The sequence below is a fragment of the Apteryx rowi genome, unplaced genomic scaffold (genome assembly GCF_003343035.1).
Source record: "Apteryx rowi isolate R43461 unplaced genomic scaffold, aptRow1 scaffold_34, whole genome shotgun sequence".
In the NCBI taxonomy this organism is placed as follows: Eukaryota; Metazoa; Chordata; class Aves; order Apterygiformes; family Apterygidae; genus Apteryx; species Apteryx rowi.
The window spans coordinates 2,269,405-2,290,413 of NW_020449863.1; the positions used below are offsets into that span (position 1 = coordinate 2,269,405).

General features: G+C 39.3%; 1 protein-coding gene across 3 annotated transcripts in view; it reads left to right on the forward strand.

Moving 5' to 3' along the window:
* EML4 (echinoderm microtubule associated protein like 4) overlaps nt 1-21,009 on the forward strand; it is a 127,217-nt gene that overhangs the window by 35,362 nt on the left and 70,846 nt on the right. For all 3 annotated transcript variants that reach the window (XM_026072371.1, XM_026072370.1, XM_026072369.1), the window contains exon 2: nt 15,949-16,131. In XM_026072371.1, the coding sequence (XP_025928156.1) occupies nt 15,949-16,131 (183 nt within the window). The remainder of the gene's footprint in view (nt 1-15,948; nt 16,132-21,009) is intronic.

The window sequence follows — 21,009 nt, forward strand, 5'->3', positions numbered from 1 at the left end:
GGCTATATTAACACAGGGTCAATGCGATATTCTCATTTCTTTAACCTGGTAGTCTTTCAAAAATGTTACTTTTTTGTAACACTTCTGCTTCGCCTGTTATTGTATCTATCTCACTTTTAACAGTTCTAGGAATATGTATTAGTCATCAAAAGGAGTTTGAAAAGATAGTGAAGACTGATGCATAGTGACAGTTAACATTTTCTTAGCATTCGCAGAAAGTAATTGCAAGCCGCGCTCAAAGTTGCTGAAGTAGCAAAGCTGGTGAAATATCTAAGGTACAATTGACTAAGCAAACTTTCATGAAAAGTTGGACAAAAAGATTCAGACTGCAGATACATTCTCAGGACTGAATTTTGGTCTCAAAAGTTTGAGTAATGCCCAGATTGAGAAAGCTGAAAAAGCATCTTTCTGAACTGTACATCAGACCCCTGCTTCACATGGCCAAATACTTCACTGTGAGAGAAGCAGCCCCAGGAACCTCCCCAGGGGCTTGCTACTTCAACCTGCTTATTCTGCAATGACACAGGGCAGCACTGAGAGAAGAGCGGACAAATAAACCATAAAAACTTGCTGAACATATGCAGATCCTGCTCTGGGGACAGGCTAAGGGAAGGAATGACCAAATGTGACAAATGTCAGTCACAGTTGTTTAATGTGTGACAAGAAGATACTCTGATAATATCACAGAAACATACATTAGATAGCATTTAGGTGCCAAGTCTTTGTCCTTTGCTCTTTCCTCCCACTCCTTTTTTGTTTTTCCTTCATACACATCCAAACATGCGTGAATTTCATGGGTTTTGCCTGCAATGCTGTTCAGAAGTGTTTAAAAACATGAGAATACCCATAGTCAGGTTTATATCTCTGTTGCTGGCCACATCTATAAAATGCACCAAAGGGTGTGTTTCCCTCTGTAAGAAGCTGAAGGCGTTGGTCCTTCAGGTTTTCACATGCTGCTGCCATCTTTGCTTTTACTCATTTGCTCAACGACTTGTGCAACACTGTCTTGAGCAGTAAGTTTTTACATGATAAAGGGGCAAAAATCTGAGTCAGAGTGGTTTTCGATTCATGAGTGGCTTGCGTTCCTCCCATGCAGTCTCTATATCAAGGCTACGTTACATGGCTGGTGGTGGCATGGCCCTGGGAGCTACTGGGTAGTCCCAGTTTCTGCCCCTGGGCTGGCGTGAGCTGGCAGGGCAGCCTCCAGCTGGTGTCGGTAGCATCGGGCAAAGCTGTGCGCCAGCCCCAGCAGAGCAGTGAATCCCCGAGGGCAGGGACGGTTGTCCCTCTCCCCTTCCACACCTTCTCCTGGAGCGCTTCTCCCAGTGCTCACAGGTGTGGGCTGCATTCCTTGTAGGTCTCCCGCATGTCGCTTTTTGGTGTGCAACTTGCAAGTCACAGAGGATGGTCGCACCTATTATTAAAGTGTGGGCATGAATGCAAGGCTTGGGAGGGCGAGTGAGGCAGAAACCTACAGCATGTTGACATAGGAGACTAGTAAATGTGGATTAATAGGTCAAACAACCTGGCATTTACTCTTGGTTAAGAGCACACAGTCCATAGTTACTCCTGGGAAGCTGTGACACTATCGCTCCCTCTTCTGCTTGCTCGCTGGTAGTTTGTGCGTGTGGCCATACCCTAGGTTGTAGCCCAAGAAAGTGTGGTTAGAACATGCTGTTACGGTGTTGCTAATGTCAAATGTACCAGTCTCGCACTCAGATTATCTCTGTTTTAATTTTCCCCTGCCAACACTAAAAGACCCAAATGGAATTTTGGAAAACAAGGTTATCGGAGAATTTAAAAGGTGCTGAAAAAAGTCTAAAGCACTTTGTTCTTATTGATATGTTCTGTCAGGGGAAGAGGGGAAAGGAAGGGGAGAGAACAGGGTAACATTTTAATTCATGAAAAATCCTGTTATTTTGGCTGGTAGTATTATGCAGAAATAGCATATTCCTGAGTGATTGTTCTAAAAATGCAAATAAATGAATTATAGTAATTAATGCTTAATAAGCTTATATGAAATTATTAAAAAAATAGAATTAAGAGCCAATTAATGGAGTAAACGGGGTAATTCTGTGATTTGAGATAATAGCTGCAGTTATTTTTCAGCTTCAGATTCCCCCCCCCCGATATCAAAGTTGTAGAAACATCTAGGATTTTAAAAGAAGAGAATTGAATTGAAAACAATAGATACCTACAATATATATCTCATTTTCCAGTGTATTTTTCACTTTATTAGTGAAGTTAGTGTAAAATTACAGGTTTTCTTTATAGGTTTTCTTTCTCTGGGTTACAGGCAGGTTTTTAACCTAGCATTGTTGTTAATGATTTGTTATAAAATATTGGATGCAATACCCTGTGTGCTGAAGAGAAGAGTTTTGAAGTAGACTTCTGGTCTGTGATGGAGTAATGGCCAACATGACTGAGAGACAACTGAAAGGCTGTGCAGCTGCTTCAGTATCATTTGTCAGAGCTGGAAACCACAAGTACTGGTTTATGCTTGCAGCTCAACGTCCTTGCTTTTTTTGAATTTATGTACTTTAGCGTGTAAAGATTCTTCATCCCAAGGAGACATCGATTGGGATCGGTTCTTGATTAATTAATTTCTTGATTTTTGGAAGAAGAAAGCAAGCAGGCAAGAAATGCAGCTTACTCATGGCTCATTATGTTGCTACCTGTTATTTAGTCACAACCAGATTTAATCCTTGGGTGCTTGGTATGTGTGTAGTACTCGATCGTTTCTAACACCAGACACATTCATGATCGCTCCCGCTTCTCTTGCGATCCGTAGGGATGTTTCCTTTGTTTAAACGCTGGTGCTAAAACCTTGCAGCAAACAGTGGAGGAAAGAAATCTGTGCTTTTTTTCCACTTTAGAATCTCCATCCATGTAAGGAATAGATTATAAGTAATCTGTGTGTGAATGATACAAAACATGATAGATTGGCCAAAATATGGCCAAACATTCTGCATAAGAAATGTATGGCACTTCCTAAAGGTTTCCCTGTGAAAAGGCGTATGATTTTTTTCCGTACAGGTAGATTCTGTGCACACCTTCATCATAGAGTTTCATGATTTATCAATAGCAGTAGTGACGCTTCAATTTTATATAGAACTTCCACAATAAATATGTTCAAGATGAAATTCTAGAGGGTCTTAACCTAATTGTTACAGAGTCCAAAATGCTCCTTTCTGTGATAGATTTTCTCTGAGAAGTTGCAGTGTCACATAACACTGTTTACCTGTGGATGTGTTTCCTTACAGGTGAATTGATTCAGAAGCTTTCTTTTTGGCTTAACCTAGATAAAGATGAGACTGAATTCCTCCCTTTAATTACAGTTTTTCAATTTAAATGGGAAAACGAAGATCACTGTGCTTTAGTTGTATAGAGAATCCTGGAATCGAGTTTCTCCTGTATTCTTGTATCTACTTGGTGCAATAATCACTTACATTCCAGTTTACACTTGGGGAAAAACTCTACAAAAAATTATCTATTTCTGCTATCATTCAACACTAGACAAAGCTTTATCTACTTTTCTGAGTTTTTACTTACTATGCCTTTTTTTGCTATGCTCAGATATAATGGTGCCAGGTTAGCAACTGAAATAGTTATTGAAGCTGTCTTCATTTTTATTTACCTCTGTGGAAGCAGCTGAGCTACAGATTTTTAAAATGTGTGTAGTCACACTTATAGAAGTCTCTCGTGCTGTTCTAGAATTCTTCTTCATGAATGAAGTTGGTTAATTTTGCTGTTACCTCATTTGTAGGCTTCCCCCCCCCCCCGCCCCTTGGAAACTTCTTATTGTTGGCAAAGCTCTGTTTAAAAAAAAACTAGCAGCACTTGAGATGGTGGGTCTGTAGTCTGAAAGAAGAAAGATACTCTTTTAAATAATAAATATTAATATTTAATAGCTCTACAATTGTTCAGACGCTGCATGTAGCAGACTGGCAGATTGATTGCTACACAAAGTCTCCTGCGAGGCAGTAGCAGTAGCAGCCACAGCAGCAGTAAAAGTGTGAGCAATGCTTTCCGCTCGCACCTTGTTTATAGGAGGTGCTAGCTTCAGATCTTCACTGGGACTGTTTTAGTTGCTAACATCATAAAGCGAAAGAGCTTAACTAAAGAGCTAGTCAGTTCTTTATTGTATTTATGCTCAGCTCCCTTTTTGAGAGTGGTTATTGGCTAACATCAGTGTAGATATTTCTACTTGTTGTCTGGGCTGAAATGACACTTTATATGGAAATGTTCCCATTATTTCTCAATACTTGCTCTTCAGTAGAAACCGAAATGTAGATTCGGTCCCTTTAAGGTGCTATGAGTAACGTGTTATGAGCAAATATCACCTCGCAGGCTGGCTGGCTGTGTGGGAGTCCTGGGGCTTAGGTGTTATCCATGAACCTAAGCAGGTAGCTTAGCAGTGTCTGTACTGTGACTTGTCTGTACAAAGAAGTTCTAGTTCTTTTCTGTGCTAAAGAAAATTTCGCTGTGGTTGATTTGGTTCCTCCTAGAGTAAGCATTAGCTGTGGTGTAGGTGTCCCTCTAGTACTGATGCCAAAAACAGTTGCAGAATTCGGGGAGGCATCTCCATGCAGGTAAAGAAAAGTGGGATTTTATGACTGCTGCCGTTAGTGTCATGTCAGATTGACTTCGTGATTAGAGAGGTTTGGTCTTGAACTTCCAAGAAACAAGGGACTTTTTATTTTACAATATAAACAGCAAACCTTGTGTCCATTATAGCATGCAAGATGCAGAAGCGATTTTATGAGTGTGAAGTGGTATCCATTAATTACAACAGCTGATACAACATTTTCACCCTAGAGCTGGCAGAATGGGCACCTTGTGCCTGGCGTTCATACCAGCTGGGAGGGAGGACGGCAGCTCCTCCAGCTGCAGGAGCTCAGCTGGTTGGGCTGATGCTCTTTCACCATGCATGTGTGGCAGTGGCTGGTCGGGCAGCCCCAGGAGGCTGCTGCTCCTCTCACCGTGTTGTCTGCCCTGAGGTGGTTCAGGAGGACCCGTCACTGCAACTCTGACTCTTACAGTTCTGGCGATCTCCCTTTTCTGGTGTATAGCAGCAGTGAGATTTCTAGGCGCAGCAGTGCTAAGCAGGTTTGGGAATGTGTGTGGATGCATGCAATCGTTAAATTTCAGCATGTAACTAAGGGAGCAGACCTGCAGTCATAATTCTGCTTTAGGAAGAGATTATGTCAGAAAACTTGTACTAGGTTAATACTTTATAACAATACTTCTTAACAAAGCTTTTTTTCTTTTTTCTTCTTCACAAAGAAGGGAGCATACTTTTATCCTTAGTTTGCAGGTAAGAAAAAAAGTACAGAAAGACCATGGTTTTTCAAGGTTACTTTAGCTTGTCAGTGAAAAAGTTGGCATTTTACTAGAAGGGCTTTGTTACTGAGAGATAATAAAGCAGTGCCTGTGTGGGGTTATGAATAAGTGGAAGGCATTTATGTACCTTAAATATCAGGAAACTAAGCTAGTGTTTTAAGTTGCTAAAATCTCTTCTCCATGGCAAGGGACTTCTGTTTAAAAATCACTGCGCAGTGTTACTTGTCAGTGAGGCAAGAGCCGTCACGTACCCTCATCTTTATACCCACCGTGTCCTGTAACGCCTTCTGGTGCACGTAAAATCTGTGCTGAGCGTAAGAGCCCGGGAGATCCTGCCGCCTCCGACAGCGCTGGGGGAGAACGCTTCCCCTGCAGCGTTGGAAAGGCAGCGGTGTTTTGGGCCTGAAGTGATACCAGGAAAGATGGGTCTGGGCAGTGTTCCCTTGAGTGCGGAGGAAGCACGAGACAAGTGAGAACAGCATGTACTATGGGCTGTGTTTAGTATTAATATCGAGAAGTGAATCTCTTTAATGTGACGGTACTGTAAGATTAGTATTTTGCGTGCGCGTCCATCATTAGGATATTAGAGACTATTCCTGTGGTGTAAGCATATTATCACTAAATCTGTAAGATAACTTGCTATCGCCTGTAAAACACAAGCAACCTCTGACAGCCGTGCAGCCTGCGGAGCCTGGGTTCGTGAGTGGCTGGGATGGACACAAAACATCCTCCTTCGGGAAAGGAAATAAATAAGATAAACCAGGAAACCTCTTATTTTTCTTGACTTCATGGAGTCTTGCGTAGCTGCATTTATGTTACAAAAAGGCTTAGAATAGCACAGAATGGGTTCACATAAACTTTGCTTGTACATTGGTTACAAATTAGATACTTATTTATGTAAGAGTGGGAGAGGGGAAGAGAAAAAGGTAATGAAGCATCCAGCTTAACTAATTTCAGAAATGTGTTCCAACACTTTTATTTTCAGCAATACTGTCTAACTTAATTCCTAGATAATAGAAGCTGGAGAACTATTCCTGTTTTTGTCGTGACTTGGGATTAGTAAAATTTTGCAAATAAACATTGCATGGTACAAAGTAAATTTTATCCGTGAAAGAAGAGGGTATGTTGCTTTGGCTCGTGTTATCTCACTTAATGACTTCAGTACTTCTGTGTTTTGCTTCTGAAATTATAGCCTAGAATTGATGAAGAAATAGCAGGTTTAAAGAACAGCAACATGGTTTTCCTCCTGGGAGAAAATGTACTAGTTAAAACCACACCACAAAAAAACTCAGATGAGTTTGTTGCCCGAAATAAATAATAAATATTTTACAAGTTGGAGGGTTTCCATGAGTTTCAGATGAAAACTCTGTTGGTAGCAGTGCATTCAGATGTTTTGCATCAGAGGAAACTTACTGCAGTAATGGGGAATGTCAGATTTTTCCCAGTGTTGTTGCAATCTAAAGATTGAATGTTTTGCAAACATGTAATTGAAATGGAATTTTGTCTTGGAAAATCAGCAGTAACCTGTATGAAGTGGACTTAAATTCTACAAAAACTACACTAAATATACAGACGTTTTTCTAACCAGGAATTAGCATCATCACTTGACAAATGCAGTTAAAAAAATAATAAAGTGGGGGGCTGGAGTAGGAAGGGAAAGGCGTTGATGTTGGTGGAGAGTCTCAGTTTATTGTGAGTGCTTTATCAGTTTTTTTTCTTTTACATTTACAGTCCTTCACACCAACTTCCTTGTTCCCCAGAGAATACCTGTCAGTGTAAATGCATCAGTGAAATGTACCTGGAAAGCCAGTGTGTTTCAGATGATCCCTTTTTTTTATAACTGAATTGTCTGTGACGTACTAGACTTTGCTCTGTGTGTTGTTTTGGGTCTCAGTAAGTTTGTCAGAGCCTGAATGCTGCTGTTAATATTGCTTGTTGTGGTGAGCAGATCAGTGACAAATAGTGCTGCTATTTGGATTCCTGGCAGTAATGAATTGTGTGGGGTGTTTTTATTTTTGCTTGTTTTGGGGTTTTTTGTTTTTGTTTTGTTTTGAAGAAAAAAAAAAGTTATAGGTGAAAAGTCAAAAATGAATGTAAAAGCCAGAATTGGGGTAGCCTTTGAAGCCTGTACTTTTGTCTTCTGGATCATATATATATTAAGATGCAGTCTTTAATTATTTGGTTATAGTCTCCCCGCAACCAGGCAGTGCTCAGGAAAGATGATTCGGCCTGAAGACTAGTTGTGTAGTATTTTGAATTACCTTCATTTTCTTTGCGTGGATCCCCACATATTTCTCGCTTTTCAGAGAAATGCATGAATTTCGACACCGACTTCTCTACAGGACTTACGGTAGTATCTCACAGTCTACAAGTGTTAATTAACGTTTATGCGGTGGCGTGGGATGATATTTGCATTTAACAGATGAAGAGTGAAGTTAAGAAGAGATTAAGGTCAAAAGCATCTCCTAATTATCCAATTTTCTAATTAAGCAATTGCCCCATTTGGAGCTCCTGGGGCTGGATTGCCAAAGCGTGTGGCTTGGGCAGCACTGGGTATGTCAAAAGGTGGCGCGAGGGCGGCTGGGAGCGCTCAGTGCTCTTCCCGGCCGGCGCCCAGTATTTCAGGTTCGGCAGATCCCGCAGGTTCCTCCCGCCGGCTGCCCTGCGAGTTCGGAGCAGGGATGTTTTCCTGCTCTCGCCTTCCTGCTCTGGCCAGCTTAGAGTCGTGCTCGCAGGAAGCATCGGGCTTGGCCTCGGCGTTTCCAAGCCAGAGCGCATCGAGGGTCTCCGTCGGATGGCTCGCGTGCTGCCTGATTGCTGCCCAGAGGTCTGAGAGGCCGGAGCGCCCTGAGCCAAGAGGAAACCTTTGGTGATCGAGCCTCTCTTCAGCATGTGTAAACTTACTTTCTCAGAGAATTGTAACTGGATCGGTTTGGGCAGCGTTTTGTGAGCACAGGGGAGAAAGGATAGGGGAAAGGGACTCCTGGCACTTAAGTTCTTAGTTTGATTTTTGGCAAAGTTATTAACTTGCTTTTAAATCAGGATTTTATCTTGGAACTGTTCAGGAATGCTGATAACGCTGGTACTTCTAGAACCACTTGAAATATTTTCGATAAAAGATATGTTACTAATGTGCATTCAAATATTGTTTTTAATACATGCATAATATTTAATTTATAGTGGAACAGCTTATTGCAGCAGTCTCTTTGGTTCCTATGTAAGCTTCCAAGCATTTATGTTGGACACCAGGAAAAGATGCTCTGTCTGTCTGTCTCTCTCTCTCTCTCCCCCTGACAGGAAAATGGTATTAGATATTAAAAAGAGCCTGGGGTGGCTGGATGTTGCTGCCAAGCGAGTTATGCAGGGCATCCCCAACAGGTGCCTGTAGCCATCGCGAATTCCCTCTGGGGTGCCCAGAGGTCGCTCACCCGTTCCGCAGCAGCACCACACACCATTTTAGGAGTTTGGGGCGCTTTGCTGCGGGTGTTTGTGTGCTGTGCCAGCTGCCATTAACCCAGCTGTGCAGGCTGGAGAGTGAAGAGAGGAAGGTAGAAGTAATAGACAAACCATTTCAGATATATAAGAAGATATTTATACATTCAAGGACTAGTTTGTGTTCCCTCAAGTAACTCTGAGGCTATGATAAAGAACTCGTGCTCCTTGCTGGCAAGGGACACGTTTCCCTCTTTATAAATGTGGAAGACAAGGACATGTGCTTCTGGGTGGGGTGTTTTTGTGTGGTGGTGGTGGTGGTGGTGTTGTTTTGCTTTTTGGGGTGTTTTTAAATAGTGGATGGTAGAAACAGAGGATGTTTTTACTGTTGAGATAAGCCTTGGTGGAGGCAAAATTAGTATGAAATATGCAGTTGGGGAAAGGGTACATGAGAAAGCTGGCATAATTACTCACTACTTTGGGTGATAATGTGGGTACCAGTGTCACATGTGAGAGGTGTACATGTAAGTGTTGGTTTGAGTTTGTTTTCTTGATCTGCTAATCAAACCTAGCATTGGCCAGTATAAAGTCTATTCTGTTTCTTCTTAAATTTGATTGTCCAGTAAATGATAGTTAGTGGAAACTTAGGCAAGCTAACGCTCACGTTCGTCAAATGCAGCATTCGTGGAGCTGTATTCTGTGAATTTTATTCTGATACGTTTCTGGATTACTTATATGAGGGTGTTTACAGCAGCAGATGCATGAAATTATTATGTAAAATATTTTTATAATAACTTCTGCAATTTGTGGTTATTACGAAGTTATTTTTTCAGGATGTTTTTGTATTGTCTCTTAATCGCTTTCCTTCCCCTGCCTTTTTATGTGTCAGCATAAAAGGGTATGAAAGTCTGTGTGCACAAATATATTTAGCATGCATAAGCAAAACTACTAGTATGCCTTAAACTTTGCCTAGTTATTAGGGATGAAGTGGTAGATCATCTTATGTGTCAGATCAGCTCCTTAAAATGACATTGCCACAGAAACCCATGCGATGTTCTTGATAAGGTAGTGGTGTAGTGGCAGGCTTGCAGACATGGACTCACTTTGAATAAATCTTAAACCAGTCCGTGGATTGTAAAGATCTGTAGCAACTTTTGCATTGCAGCATATTCATGTGCTATGGTATAATCTTCTCACCGAACATCTAAAGACAAAAAACTGCAGTTGTATAACATATGTACATCATGTTTAATTGAAAAGTCCTAAGAAAAATTTGTCCAGTAAAGTTTAAATATATTTTTTCCTTCTTTTAAGACTTACTGCAGTGTTAAATTACTGTTTTATGGCCTGTTATTTTAACTTTTTTTAATGAGTTTTGAGTTATAAAAATGTCTATGCATATTCCAAATTGGCCAGTTTACATTTATTATAGCAAGGCATAAATTCATAACAACATAAACAATATTCCTTTCAGGGTTTTGCTAAGGTTTTTAGACACAATATAGGTTTCCAGACTTGAAGGAGTTTTTTTTGTTGTTTTTTTGTATGAAGAAGTTCTGTATCTTTCATTTATGTGGTGAATAGCACTGCTCTATTTTAATGTGAATAATAAGCAATCTTATTACATGGCTTACTATTAAAAATGCAGATTATCCATTAGGATAACAAGACCAGGCAATGCATTGTTTTTAAAGAGCTCCTGAACAGAAAACTTAAAAAGAGCTTCGAAAAGCAGGAAAGGAAGTTGAAGATGCATGGGGGTAATCAAGAGTGTTGAAGGCCAGAGTCTTGTAATTACGGTGAGGGAAAACTTGCTGAGAACTTTACACTCCACTTTAACGCCACCAGGTTTACCTTCTATTTCTAGGGACAGATTAGAATTTAATATGGTCTCTGTTTGGACAAACAGGCCTTTTTAATCTTCCATGTTTGTGCTGTGTGTTTTAATCTCAGTTCTTCTCATGTTCCTCCCATGACTCGTATCCCTTAACAAAACCAAGGTAGTTTGTTTGCATATTGGCATTTGGAAGAGGTGAGGGAGCCACTGTGTGCAGAAGTCTGTATAGTAGAATTCTACCCTTTTTTAAGGAATTCTCTCTTCCTCATCTCTAGCGTGTGATTCTCTAAATTTTTGCACCTTTTATAAGCTATTGTTAAGATCAGCGAGTTGCAGAAAACTACAGAGTTTTTGTTTCATTTAACATCATAGGAAAAACAAATTTGTCAGTTCTCTCTCTGGAAATGCAACCCTCAGCCAGAGTCAAATTGTTCACTGGCCTTCAGAATAAAAATGTCAAGTTATGCAAATGCATACCTTTCTGCACATGTGGACCCATCCACGCTATAATGAGAAAGTAATCTTTTGGGCCAATTATTTTCTGACATTGTGTTCCCAGGACCAGTATAGAGATCAGTTCACAAGTAATTTCCGTTGTGTTTCTGTAATGAAAGACTTCTAACACTCTTGGGAAAACACTGAAAGCTGCGTGGGTGCTTTGGCAGATGGGGGCTTAAACATATCTGTGGTTTGTGTGGCTTTATTGGATAAAATGTAGGATTTTCCACCCTGTGGTTTAAATTTCCATGTGCTGGAGGTTGTAGAATTTGTTTTTCTGAAATGTTGCTCTTTATGTTTCGTCAAGGCCTGCAGGAATTGACTCTGAGAAGTGATTAATGGATGCTCTGAAATTGTTGAGGGGCCCCGGAATAGAAGGTTTGGTCGTGAGATGCTTTTTAAATGGAGCTGGTTCAAATTTCTCCTAGGCGGTCGGTGACTAAGAGTGATATTTTTCAAATGCTGTTATCCTCACGTGCCTAGTTGGTGACATGTGAGAAGTGGAGTGATACGTGAGTTGGGAGGCTTGTTAAGTGCTATCTCTACGTGTTGGATACCCCTGCTGAGGTTCCTGGCTAACGTCTAAGAGTTGTTCAGTCTGCTGGGAATGCTTTTACTTGTGCAACTCTGAGGAGTGTAGTATGTCTTTATACGCTGTTCACTGACCATTAAAAATGAACCCTAGTTTTTAAGAGCCCTCATTCAGAAGTCTCATGAGTACTGAATATGAGCATCCTGTGCATCCTTGCTTACCCCAAAAGGAAGACAACAATTTTTTTTAATGACAGAAGTAAAAATCAGGCCAGAGAAGTATGATAAGATGACAACATAGCTCCTTTTTAAAGCTACAGTATCATAGTTTTAAACCTAGCAAGGCTTTGCTGTAATTTGAGTACTAATACTCTATCTTAAAGTACTTTTTAAGACTGAAAGACCATAGATCCACTTCCTCCTTGCTGTCACCAGCAGGCAGTGCAGATGGTTCCTTTTCCATAATGGATCTGGTCCCAGTGACCATCTTAAAAGCATAAGTCATGGACAACTTGGGAAATGCGACTGGCACATGAGATGTAATGCTATTTTGTTGTATTAAAAATAACCAAATGACTGAAAAAATGCTATTTAAAATGAATGAATGAAGTGAATGAATCAAAATAAAACCAATTACACTTAGAAGTGTCTTGTTCTATTCCCTAATTTCATTTTCCTCTTAAAATAAATAAATGAGTAAATAAATCTCTGCCTGGTTTAGTAGATTTAAGTGGCTCGTGGAAGGCCTAGACAAATGTTAGCTGTGCCACAAGGGAATGGCCAGATGTTTAGGAGCAGGAGAAGAGGAAGGGAGGAGACTGACTTTTGTTTCACCTGACTGACTGAATTTATGTAACAACTCTTTTGCCTCTGAAAGGGGAATGGCGTGCCCTGAAAGGAGGTTTTTCCTTTAAAAGAAAGTAGATAAATTTCTCTTGAAATAGTTCTTTGGATTGTAAGAATGCATTTCTAATGGAAGAAGAAGACTGGGAAAGCCAGGTATTTTGAAAACTTATCTGGCAAAAAAAGAAAAGAGCAGTGTAATTCTGTGTTGTGCAGATTTGTTAAAATGATCTCAATGATTGCAGTTGCATTTACTTTCATTCAAAGCATCTTCTTTTAAGCTAATCCCTAATTGATTTACTTTTCAAGACGCTGCCAAGAAGGGCACATTGGAGTTCAGTTGTTTGCTGTCATGGATGAGGTAGTATTTAGGTTGGGAATCGCTCGTTTCAAGTCTTTAATAATTCCCAGTGTAATATATAATTGTCATCACTCAAAACATATGCTGCTTCTGTACAGTGATAAAGCATAATAAAATGTCTTTCCAGTGTGCAACTGTGGCCGTTGAGATCTACCACAATATTCTTGCATTCCTTAGCAATCTCCTTGCTGTCTAAAGTCTCCTTTTAGTGGCTGCCTCTCGTGTGCCCCTTCCGCAGTGCCGAGAAATGACCCGTGGCTTGAAAACCCTTTTCCCCCGTTCAGCTCCTGCAGTCTGTTGCTTTGCATATTTTTGCATACGCGAAACAGCTGAGGCTTCGTGGCCTCCTCCCCCAGGCCGTGGCTTTCAGGGCCGCAGCGGGACGCGTGAAGAGAGCGTGCTTTACGTGGCGCTCGGGCTGAGCGGAGGCAGCCGCGGGGTTAGCACGCGGCGGGGAGAAGGACGCCCGTGTGGGTCGGGCGAGCGCCCCGGCCTCTGGTCTCCTCAGGGAAAGACCCGGAGCGGYGCCTGTCCCGGTCGGGAGCTGCTGCTGTTTGGGCTCCACGCAGGGARCACAGTAACGCCTGGCTGCTGAAATGGTGATTTAACATCGCTGAGAGAGAGCCACTTGCTCCTTTCACAAATGTTTTATAGCAATCTGCTGTGTATTTATAAGGCCTGGAAATTTATCCATTATAAGCCCTTTTAACAGTTCATTAATTGAAGGTTTTGGCAGACAAAAAAAAAAGTGTTCTTTTTTTGTTTTTTGTTTTTTTTTAAGGCAGCGTCAAGCTGTTGTTTCTTCTGTGTTAGTCTGGACTGCTACCAGTGTAAGATGAGAAGTAAATACTGTAATGGTTATATTTTGAAAATACTTGTCACTTTTTTCTCCAGTCTTCATTTCTGCCTGATTTTCTGCATTTATTTGAAGGCTTAATATCATGAGTATAGCAAATACGAGTTCTGTGGTGCTTCTTGAAGTCGGTTTACTTTCTTAAAGTCACAACTCTTCTTGGTGACTGAATTTATGTAAGCTTGACTTTGTTCCTTCATATGCTGCCTAGGTGTGTGCTTGTAGGGATCCTGCAGTGGCCCCCTAAAAGGGGGAGGTGGGTTGTTTCTTTTGGAAAGTGTTTTTAATACAAGAATCTTCTCCAGGTTGGGAAGAACCGTATCAGCCGTCCTCTATCTGAATTTCTAAAATAGTGTTGAGAGTGCATTGACTATGGTGGGTTGCATAGTAGTTGAAATAACGTCTTGAAAAGCGAACTTTCCTGTATCTATGATATAGGAACAGCTATGGCTGGCGATTCAAGGCATTTTGTTCAGACTCTTTCTTATCTGTTGTCTCTGGATCACAGGTCTTGGTCTGATTGCACTCCTGCAGATTCTTCGTCTTATTATTTATTAGCATGAATGAATGCAGTAGAAACTATGAAGTGATATATTTCTACTTATAGTTTAACAGAATGGCAAAAAAAAAAAGCAAAACTATCTTCTTAAAAATATTTATACATTAATTTCAATTGAGAGTGGTAGGAGCTCTGTTTTTATTGATGTAACCATTCCTTTCAGTTTAATAATTATGAGTATATTTCACTAATAAAATTTTGTTTTAATAATTTCTTGTAGTAATTTTGCTTATCTCATGAAAGCATGATTGTGATTCTCCATTTCAGTTAGTTCAGGTTTTGCTCCTTCTGTAGTGTGTATCAAATATTAAGGCTTTATCTGTTCTAATAGCATGGAAGTTGGTGTTAAAATCCTTAATCTCTTTTCATCTGTAACCTTTCACCTGGGAGGGATTTGGCCCAGTGTTTTATTTGCTTATATCTTAAGAGTGATGCCTTTATGCAAGTATTTCAAAGCTTAAGGCTTTTAATGAAAAATAGTTTGGGGATTACAGCTTTATATAAACTTTCCTTTTTTTTTCTTGTTGTTGGTTAATAATATTAGTGGGCTAAAGTTTGGAGTATGTGTAATCACAGTAATAATATCCAGCCATTTACCTTTATGTGTAAATTTGCTGTTTGGATATGTTTTATAGAATGTAGACTCATACCATCTGTTTATATAATAGAGGTAAAATTTCTAAATTTTTCATAAACCTGTGATCTTGTATTAGAAGTTTCTTTGGAGTATTAGTAAGTCCAAATCAGGATGGATAAGGAATTCAGTACCTTTTGTTTGAGTAACGTTCTTTTATGGGTCTTTTTTACTGGTTGGACTGTGATTTATTGCAACAGCCAAATATAAAATCTGTTATGTGTTATTTTGGCTTGGCAGAAATAATGCAAAGAACTGTCAAAGGCAAGGAATATGCAGAAGCTGTAATTTCCTTTTTACCACTGAAGAATAGATTTGGCTGGATTATGCCTTCAGTACTAATCTATCTCTGTGTGGCCAAACAGATTTTTGGAACCATTTGGAGAGTGTTTATTTTCTGTTCACTTCAGGCCAAATGTTATAATGTCGTATATTTTTTTGGAACATGCAGGGTGGTGATGTGAAAAGAAAAAGAAAGAGAAGGAATTGGAGTCGAAGACTCTGATCTAGACTGCTCAAATTGAGATTGTCACTTGATGTAATTAGGTCATGGCTAGCTATACTTATATATTCAACCGTGGGGTTTTTTTTTGTTTGTTTGTTTTTTAGCGTTACTTCTTGCTTTAAAATGAAGGATCATATTTAAAATTCTTCAACAGTTCCAAGAGAATGTATTGCAAAATGTGACCACAGTTTTATATCTTTTCAGTTAATTCAGTTGGCTATTTAAATAAACTTATTTTCAGTCATTCTTCTACTGATAGAACAAGGTTTTCTTTTGCAGTATTTTAATGGAAAGCATCTTTCTTCTTATGATTGTAGCAGGACAACACTGTTTAAGCCTTCTATATAAGCTTATGTTTAGCAATGCTTCTGACTTGAAGCATTAGTTTGATACATGAAATATAATATCCATGCCTTGTTTCTTTGAACATCTTCAGTATTCCTAAATGATGGGACAGACATACTCGTGCTGTACACTCGTTTTTTTCTATAGCTTTTAGTTTTGAACAAAACAACTAAATGTTTCTTTGTCCCCTATTTCCCTTCCAAACAGATGACAGCATCTCAGCTGCAAGCACCTCTGATGTCCAGGACCGTCTTTCAGCCCTAGAACTGAGAGTACAGCAGCAAGAAGATGAAATCACTGTGCTGAAAGCTGCATTGGCTGATGTGCTAAGACGTCTTGCTATCTCCGAAGACCATGTAGCTTCTGTGAGAAAATCAGCACCAAGTAAAAGTAAGCCCATATTTGGTAAATTATTTCTTGAAGCAGAACGTTATCGTTTAGAGTTTTATCATTTGGAAAGTTCTCTATTCATAACTTCTTTTCTTTCCTGTCTTGCTTGGAAAAGCAGGTGTATTTTGAGGGTAGTTTTTTAGTTGCTTTTATTGGAGGCTTTATAGTGAATGGTTAATAGATATCTGAAATGTGCTTACTAACCATACTGTTTGCTAACATTTCTGTGTACTTGACTCCTCTGTGAAAATTTACCTTCATCTTTGTAAAAAGGTGTTCCTTTCTAGCTTAAATGATAGAGTGCTTTATAACTGGAGTGTTTAAGCTGCCACCTAGGCTTCTGAAGCTTCAGAGAAGCTCAGTGTCTTAGTTTTGGCTTGACTTTGACTTCACCTAGGAGTTACTCAACTGAAGATGTGTATTAGAGGCTACGTTCCCCCTGCTTCTAAAWAAAAAAAAAAAAAAAAGCAAGTTTAGTCACCAAATAAGGAAATTTTTGGAATGTGTTTATTTTTTTTTTGTTCAGTTGCACAGATTATTCATCACCACTAGGTTTCTTGTAAGAAGTGGCCTTGTAGCCACTCGGCAATGTATCTCTGGACTTAGTATGGCTAATAGCTTTTTCATTTTAACTTTGAAATACATAGGATTGTTTAAAACCTAAGAAAATAGATGCTGTTTGCACTACTTTGCACATACATGCATGAATTTCCTTTTTTTTCCATGACCATTTTCTTTTATGTTCTGGAGAGTTAGAGCTCTGAGTTGTTTGAATTTTCTGCAACTTAAAACTGCATATGTAGCAAGCTACAGGTCTATATATATTAGTAATGTCTATTAGGTTTATGGCTGAATAAAAGGTATAATTTACAGTTCTAATTCTCCATAGTGGCGAGGGAACTATAAATGCATGCATCCCCATCAAACTGTGTAGTGCAGAATTCTCTGGGCTTGATTCCATTATTTCCGCCATGAAATCGTTACACCAACCCAGTTGTAAACTTGACCTGACACCATGGCAAAGCATAGCCTCTGTTTGGATGGCTGCATTGCACAGGTTGAAAATACAAGAGCTGAAAATGCTGAAAGTTTGAATTATTTTAGACATGGCAGACAGATCAAATTATTGTGATTAAGTGTTTTTGCAGCCTCTCTGACAGATGGGAGGAAGTGATGATGCTTAATTGGTTTGGACTCTGAATTCTGCCATTCACTCTTATTTGCTAAATGGCAGACAGTTGTCAACCATGCTTAGAAATGCAGCTTTTCACTACCCAATCTGCATTTCCTGTCTCATCAAGATTCAGACTTCCTTGTCTAACTCTGTAAACAAGGTTCTAACAAGTATTTCAGCTAAATCAGTTCAATGATTTTAAATCAGTTATGCTGTCCATAATGACAAAAAGAATGTTTTAAGTGCAAAACTGGACAAAATATATGCAATTTAGAACCTTATTCTTCACGTTTACATACAGAGGAGCTGGACTACGCACAAACATGGCCAAATACCTTTGTCTTGGAGCTGCCTAATATCCAGCAAACTCAATGCGCAGATAGGGCAAACTTGCTGTGTTCTGCAAAATGCCTTGTGTGGGTCTTGGGGCCATACGGAATTCTCCAGGTGAATTTGTTCAGTGAACAAGAAATTACTATTTTTTTTTTCTTGTGGGGAGAGGGGGAAGTCTAAATCTCTTCAGCTTTGTGGTATTAAGTCTCCACCCAATTAGTGATAATGGGAGCATGTAATTTTGAGGACAGAGTTTGGTGGTGGGGGGAGATGTGCACATAGCTATTGCATGAACAAACATGAATTATGACTAATTGGTGTTGTATTTAATTTATGGAGGAAGTGTCTGCTTTATCTTCAGTCACGTAATACCACAAGGCAAGACATTAACTTCACTGTTTATCATGATCTCAGCTACATTTACATGGTATAAAAATAGCACAAAACAAAATGATTGTTCACATACAGTCACTGGAATTTTGTACAGGTCTAAAGTTAAGACTTTAAGAATGAGCTTGAGATTTGTATCATTTTAAACTTAAAAATAAATATTTTGAATAAGTACTTCAAAACAAGATTGTACACATTTCTGGCAATTCCACAGGTGGTTCTTTTGCTTTCTATATTTTAAGTTCATTCAATAGATACAGAACTCCTGAAACACTTTTAATAAAGAGAAATATATTGTTTTAGGGAGTGAATAGGATTGGCAGAAGATCTGAATTGTCATGTGAAAATAATACTCAAGGAAGTCATTGTTAATTTTTCTTTCAGGTATTGAACAAGTACATAACAGGCTCTTACTAGTCAAATCATGGTTGCTACAAGGTTATTGCATTCCTCTAAAACTCTTTTTGGTGTTGGTGATCCTATCAAGAGTCTGGATTTCTGTATTATGACAGTTAGTGCAGTTGCACAGTGAGTATAGATAGCCTTTTATTTAAAAATGCAGAAGTTCTGATTCAGGAAAGTATTTCTCTTTACAACAGCACTGAAATATGTGCTGTCATAAGTAATGAGCAGCAAGAATAGATGTGTGTATATTTCTGAATATGTTCAGAGAGAAGTGGTTAATTTGAAGTATGGTAAGAGAAATGTATGGTGAGAGAACTTGAGAGAACGTATGGAAAGTACGGTGAGAGAACTACTTGTGAAATACTTTTGGATTGTAGGACTGGCAAAAGTCAGCTTGAATATTTCCAGTAAACAAAAGGGTTTTAATCTATCTGAGTAACAGACAATATCTAACTTAGTTTGAAGGATGTTATTTCCTATTTACTGCTGAAATGTTTTTTTTTAAATCTCTCCATGCTTTCTATAACCAGCTCAGCAGTGTCTTTGAAGAGATACTTTTCTTATGCTAAAAATAATTGTTGTGAATAGACCACTTTGACTGATTGAATCAGCCATAGATGAAACTAAATTTTTTTGCATTACCCTTGTAGTCTGTTTTTCTTTTTTTCCTATAACTTTTTTTGCATGCTTATTTTGGACTTAGTCCAGGCTTCAGTGACGATTTTCATAGGGCATGGTTTGGAGGGGGTTGTGGGATTTGTTTTGTTTTTTAATAGATGTCTTGGCAAGTAGTATTTCTTTGGTGGGAAGTTCTTTGCTTTTGGCAGCTCTGCACTCTTGTTGCCACATGTCTCTGCACTTGATTGATGCAGTTAATGTTCACAAAAAGTTCCCAAAAAAAAAAAAAAAAAAAGATTACCTGGACACTGAAGAAAAGGAAAGCAGTCTGGCGCTTGTGGCTGCCAGAAAGATAGATTGGCTCACAGCTGGTGCCTGGTAAACCTATTAAGATCTTTCAGGGTGTCAAAATGTATGTAACATGAGAATTTATCCCTGAGGCTCTGGGTGTGGAGACAAGTTTGTGGCACACAATGGCACCAGGAGAGTAGCTCAGACGAATCATATCAATGGGGTATGAGCTCTTGCCTGAAAAAGTGGCTGCTTACCAGAAAGTACATCTCACATGTCTGTCTGTAGAGGAAAAAGAGTTTGTGTCCTTTTTCTGGACTTGAAAGCAATGAGGAGACTTGTCGTAGGTTGAATCCCCCAGAGGAACATTTCTTATTGCTTGGACAACAATTAATATCAAATAACTTGTATGCAAATCCGGGTCGCAAAGTGAAATTGGAGTAAGCAGGTGGCAGTTGGCAGAGATTGGCTCCCATGACAGTGCAGACAAGCAGACGAAGAGGCATTTATTTTATTGAAGCAGAGATCTCGGGGATCTGCAAGGGCAGCTGCATGTGGGAAATGCAGTGCGGTGGATTTTTACAGTAGGAATCTGGAGCGTTCTTCCTTGCTTTCCTGCTGCCTTCTCTGGTGTGAAATAGTGCATCTGTTCAGCGTCTGCGTGGTGAGAAGAAGCCCGAATTAGTATCGCAAATTAAATCCCATCTCATTGCACTAATGTAAGCATAGCATTTCAGATGGATTTTTAGGTTATCTCAACAGTGGTTTCATTTCAATAATGTTAAGTCATTTTATTTTAAATTAACAAAAATTGACTTCAGGAGTTCAGTAAGCTACATTTAATGAAAGCATAAAATAGGCTTGTATTTGTGGTTTCAGTCTTACTTAACACTTTTAATGAGCGTGTAATTGTTCTGATGATAGGGTCCACATTTAAATTGTAGGACTAGTAAATGTTCAAGCTCCTGAAAATAGAAGTACAGATATGAAAATGTTCACGGTAGTGATGGGATATAGGCCACTCTTATCTGCCATATTAAGACTAACCTGGCAAGCTTGCACATGTGTCATTTTGCTCATGGGAATAGCCCAGTTGAAGTCTGCAGGCTGAATGCTCACATAACAAATTATGACACTCTTGAGGCCTTAATGGGTTTTCCAGGTATTGGTTTTAGTGCAGTCTGTTCTTTCTGCATTAAAATTCTTTATTTCTACGTTACTTCCCCATTTTTTCTGTATTCTCCTTCTCTCGTCTTCTTCAATCTTTTCTTTTTTTTCCGTTGTACTTATTACTCTTGATCTTCACGTACTTCCCTTCATTCAAAGAATCTGAACTAGAGGGCATTAATGAACTAAGGGTCATTAGCCAGCTATACCAAGTTTAAGGAAAGACAAAGGAAGAGGAAAATCCAGTTTTAATTTCTGCAATGAAGCAATCCTTTTCACTGGAGAAAACACTCAGAGGTGTAGGATTGTAGAAGTATTTCTCAGTCGTGGTGATAAGTATCCTAATTTTTCTTGCGTGCTCTTCTTACAGTTTTGGATATGTTTTCTGCATTTGTGTGCTTTTTAAAACAGCATGGACAAATGCTCCTGAGAAGCATCATGGAGAGTGACAGAGTACCACTCAAGCTAAGCAGAGCAATGTTTGAAGAAGTAAATGATGG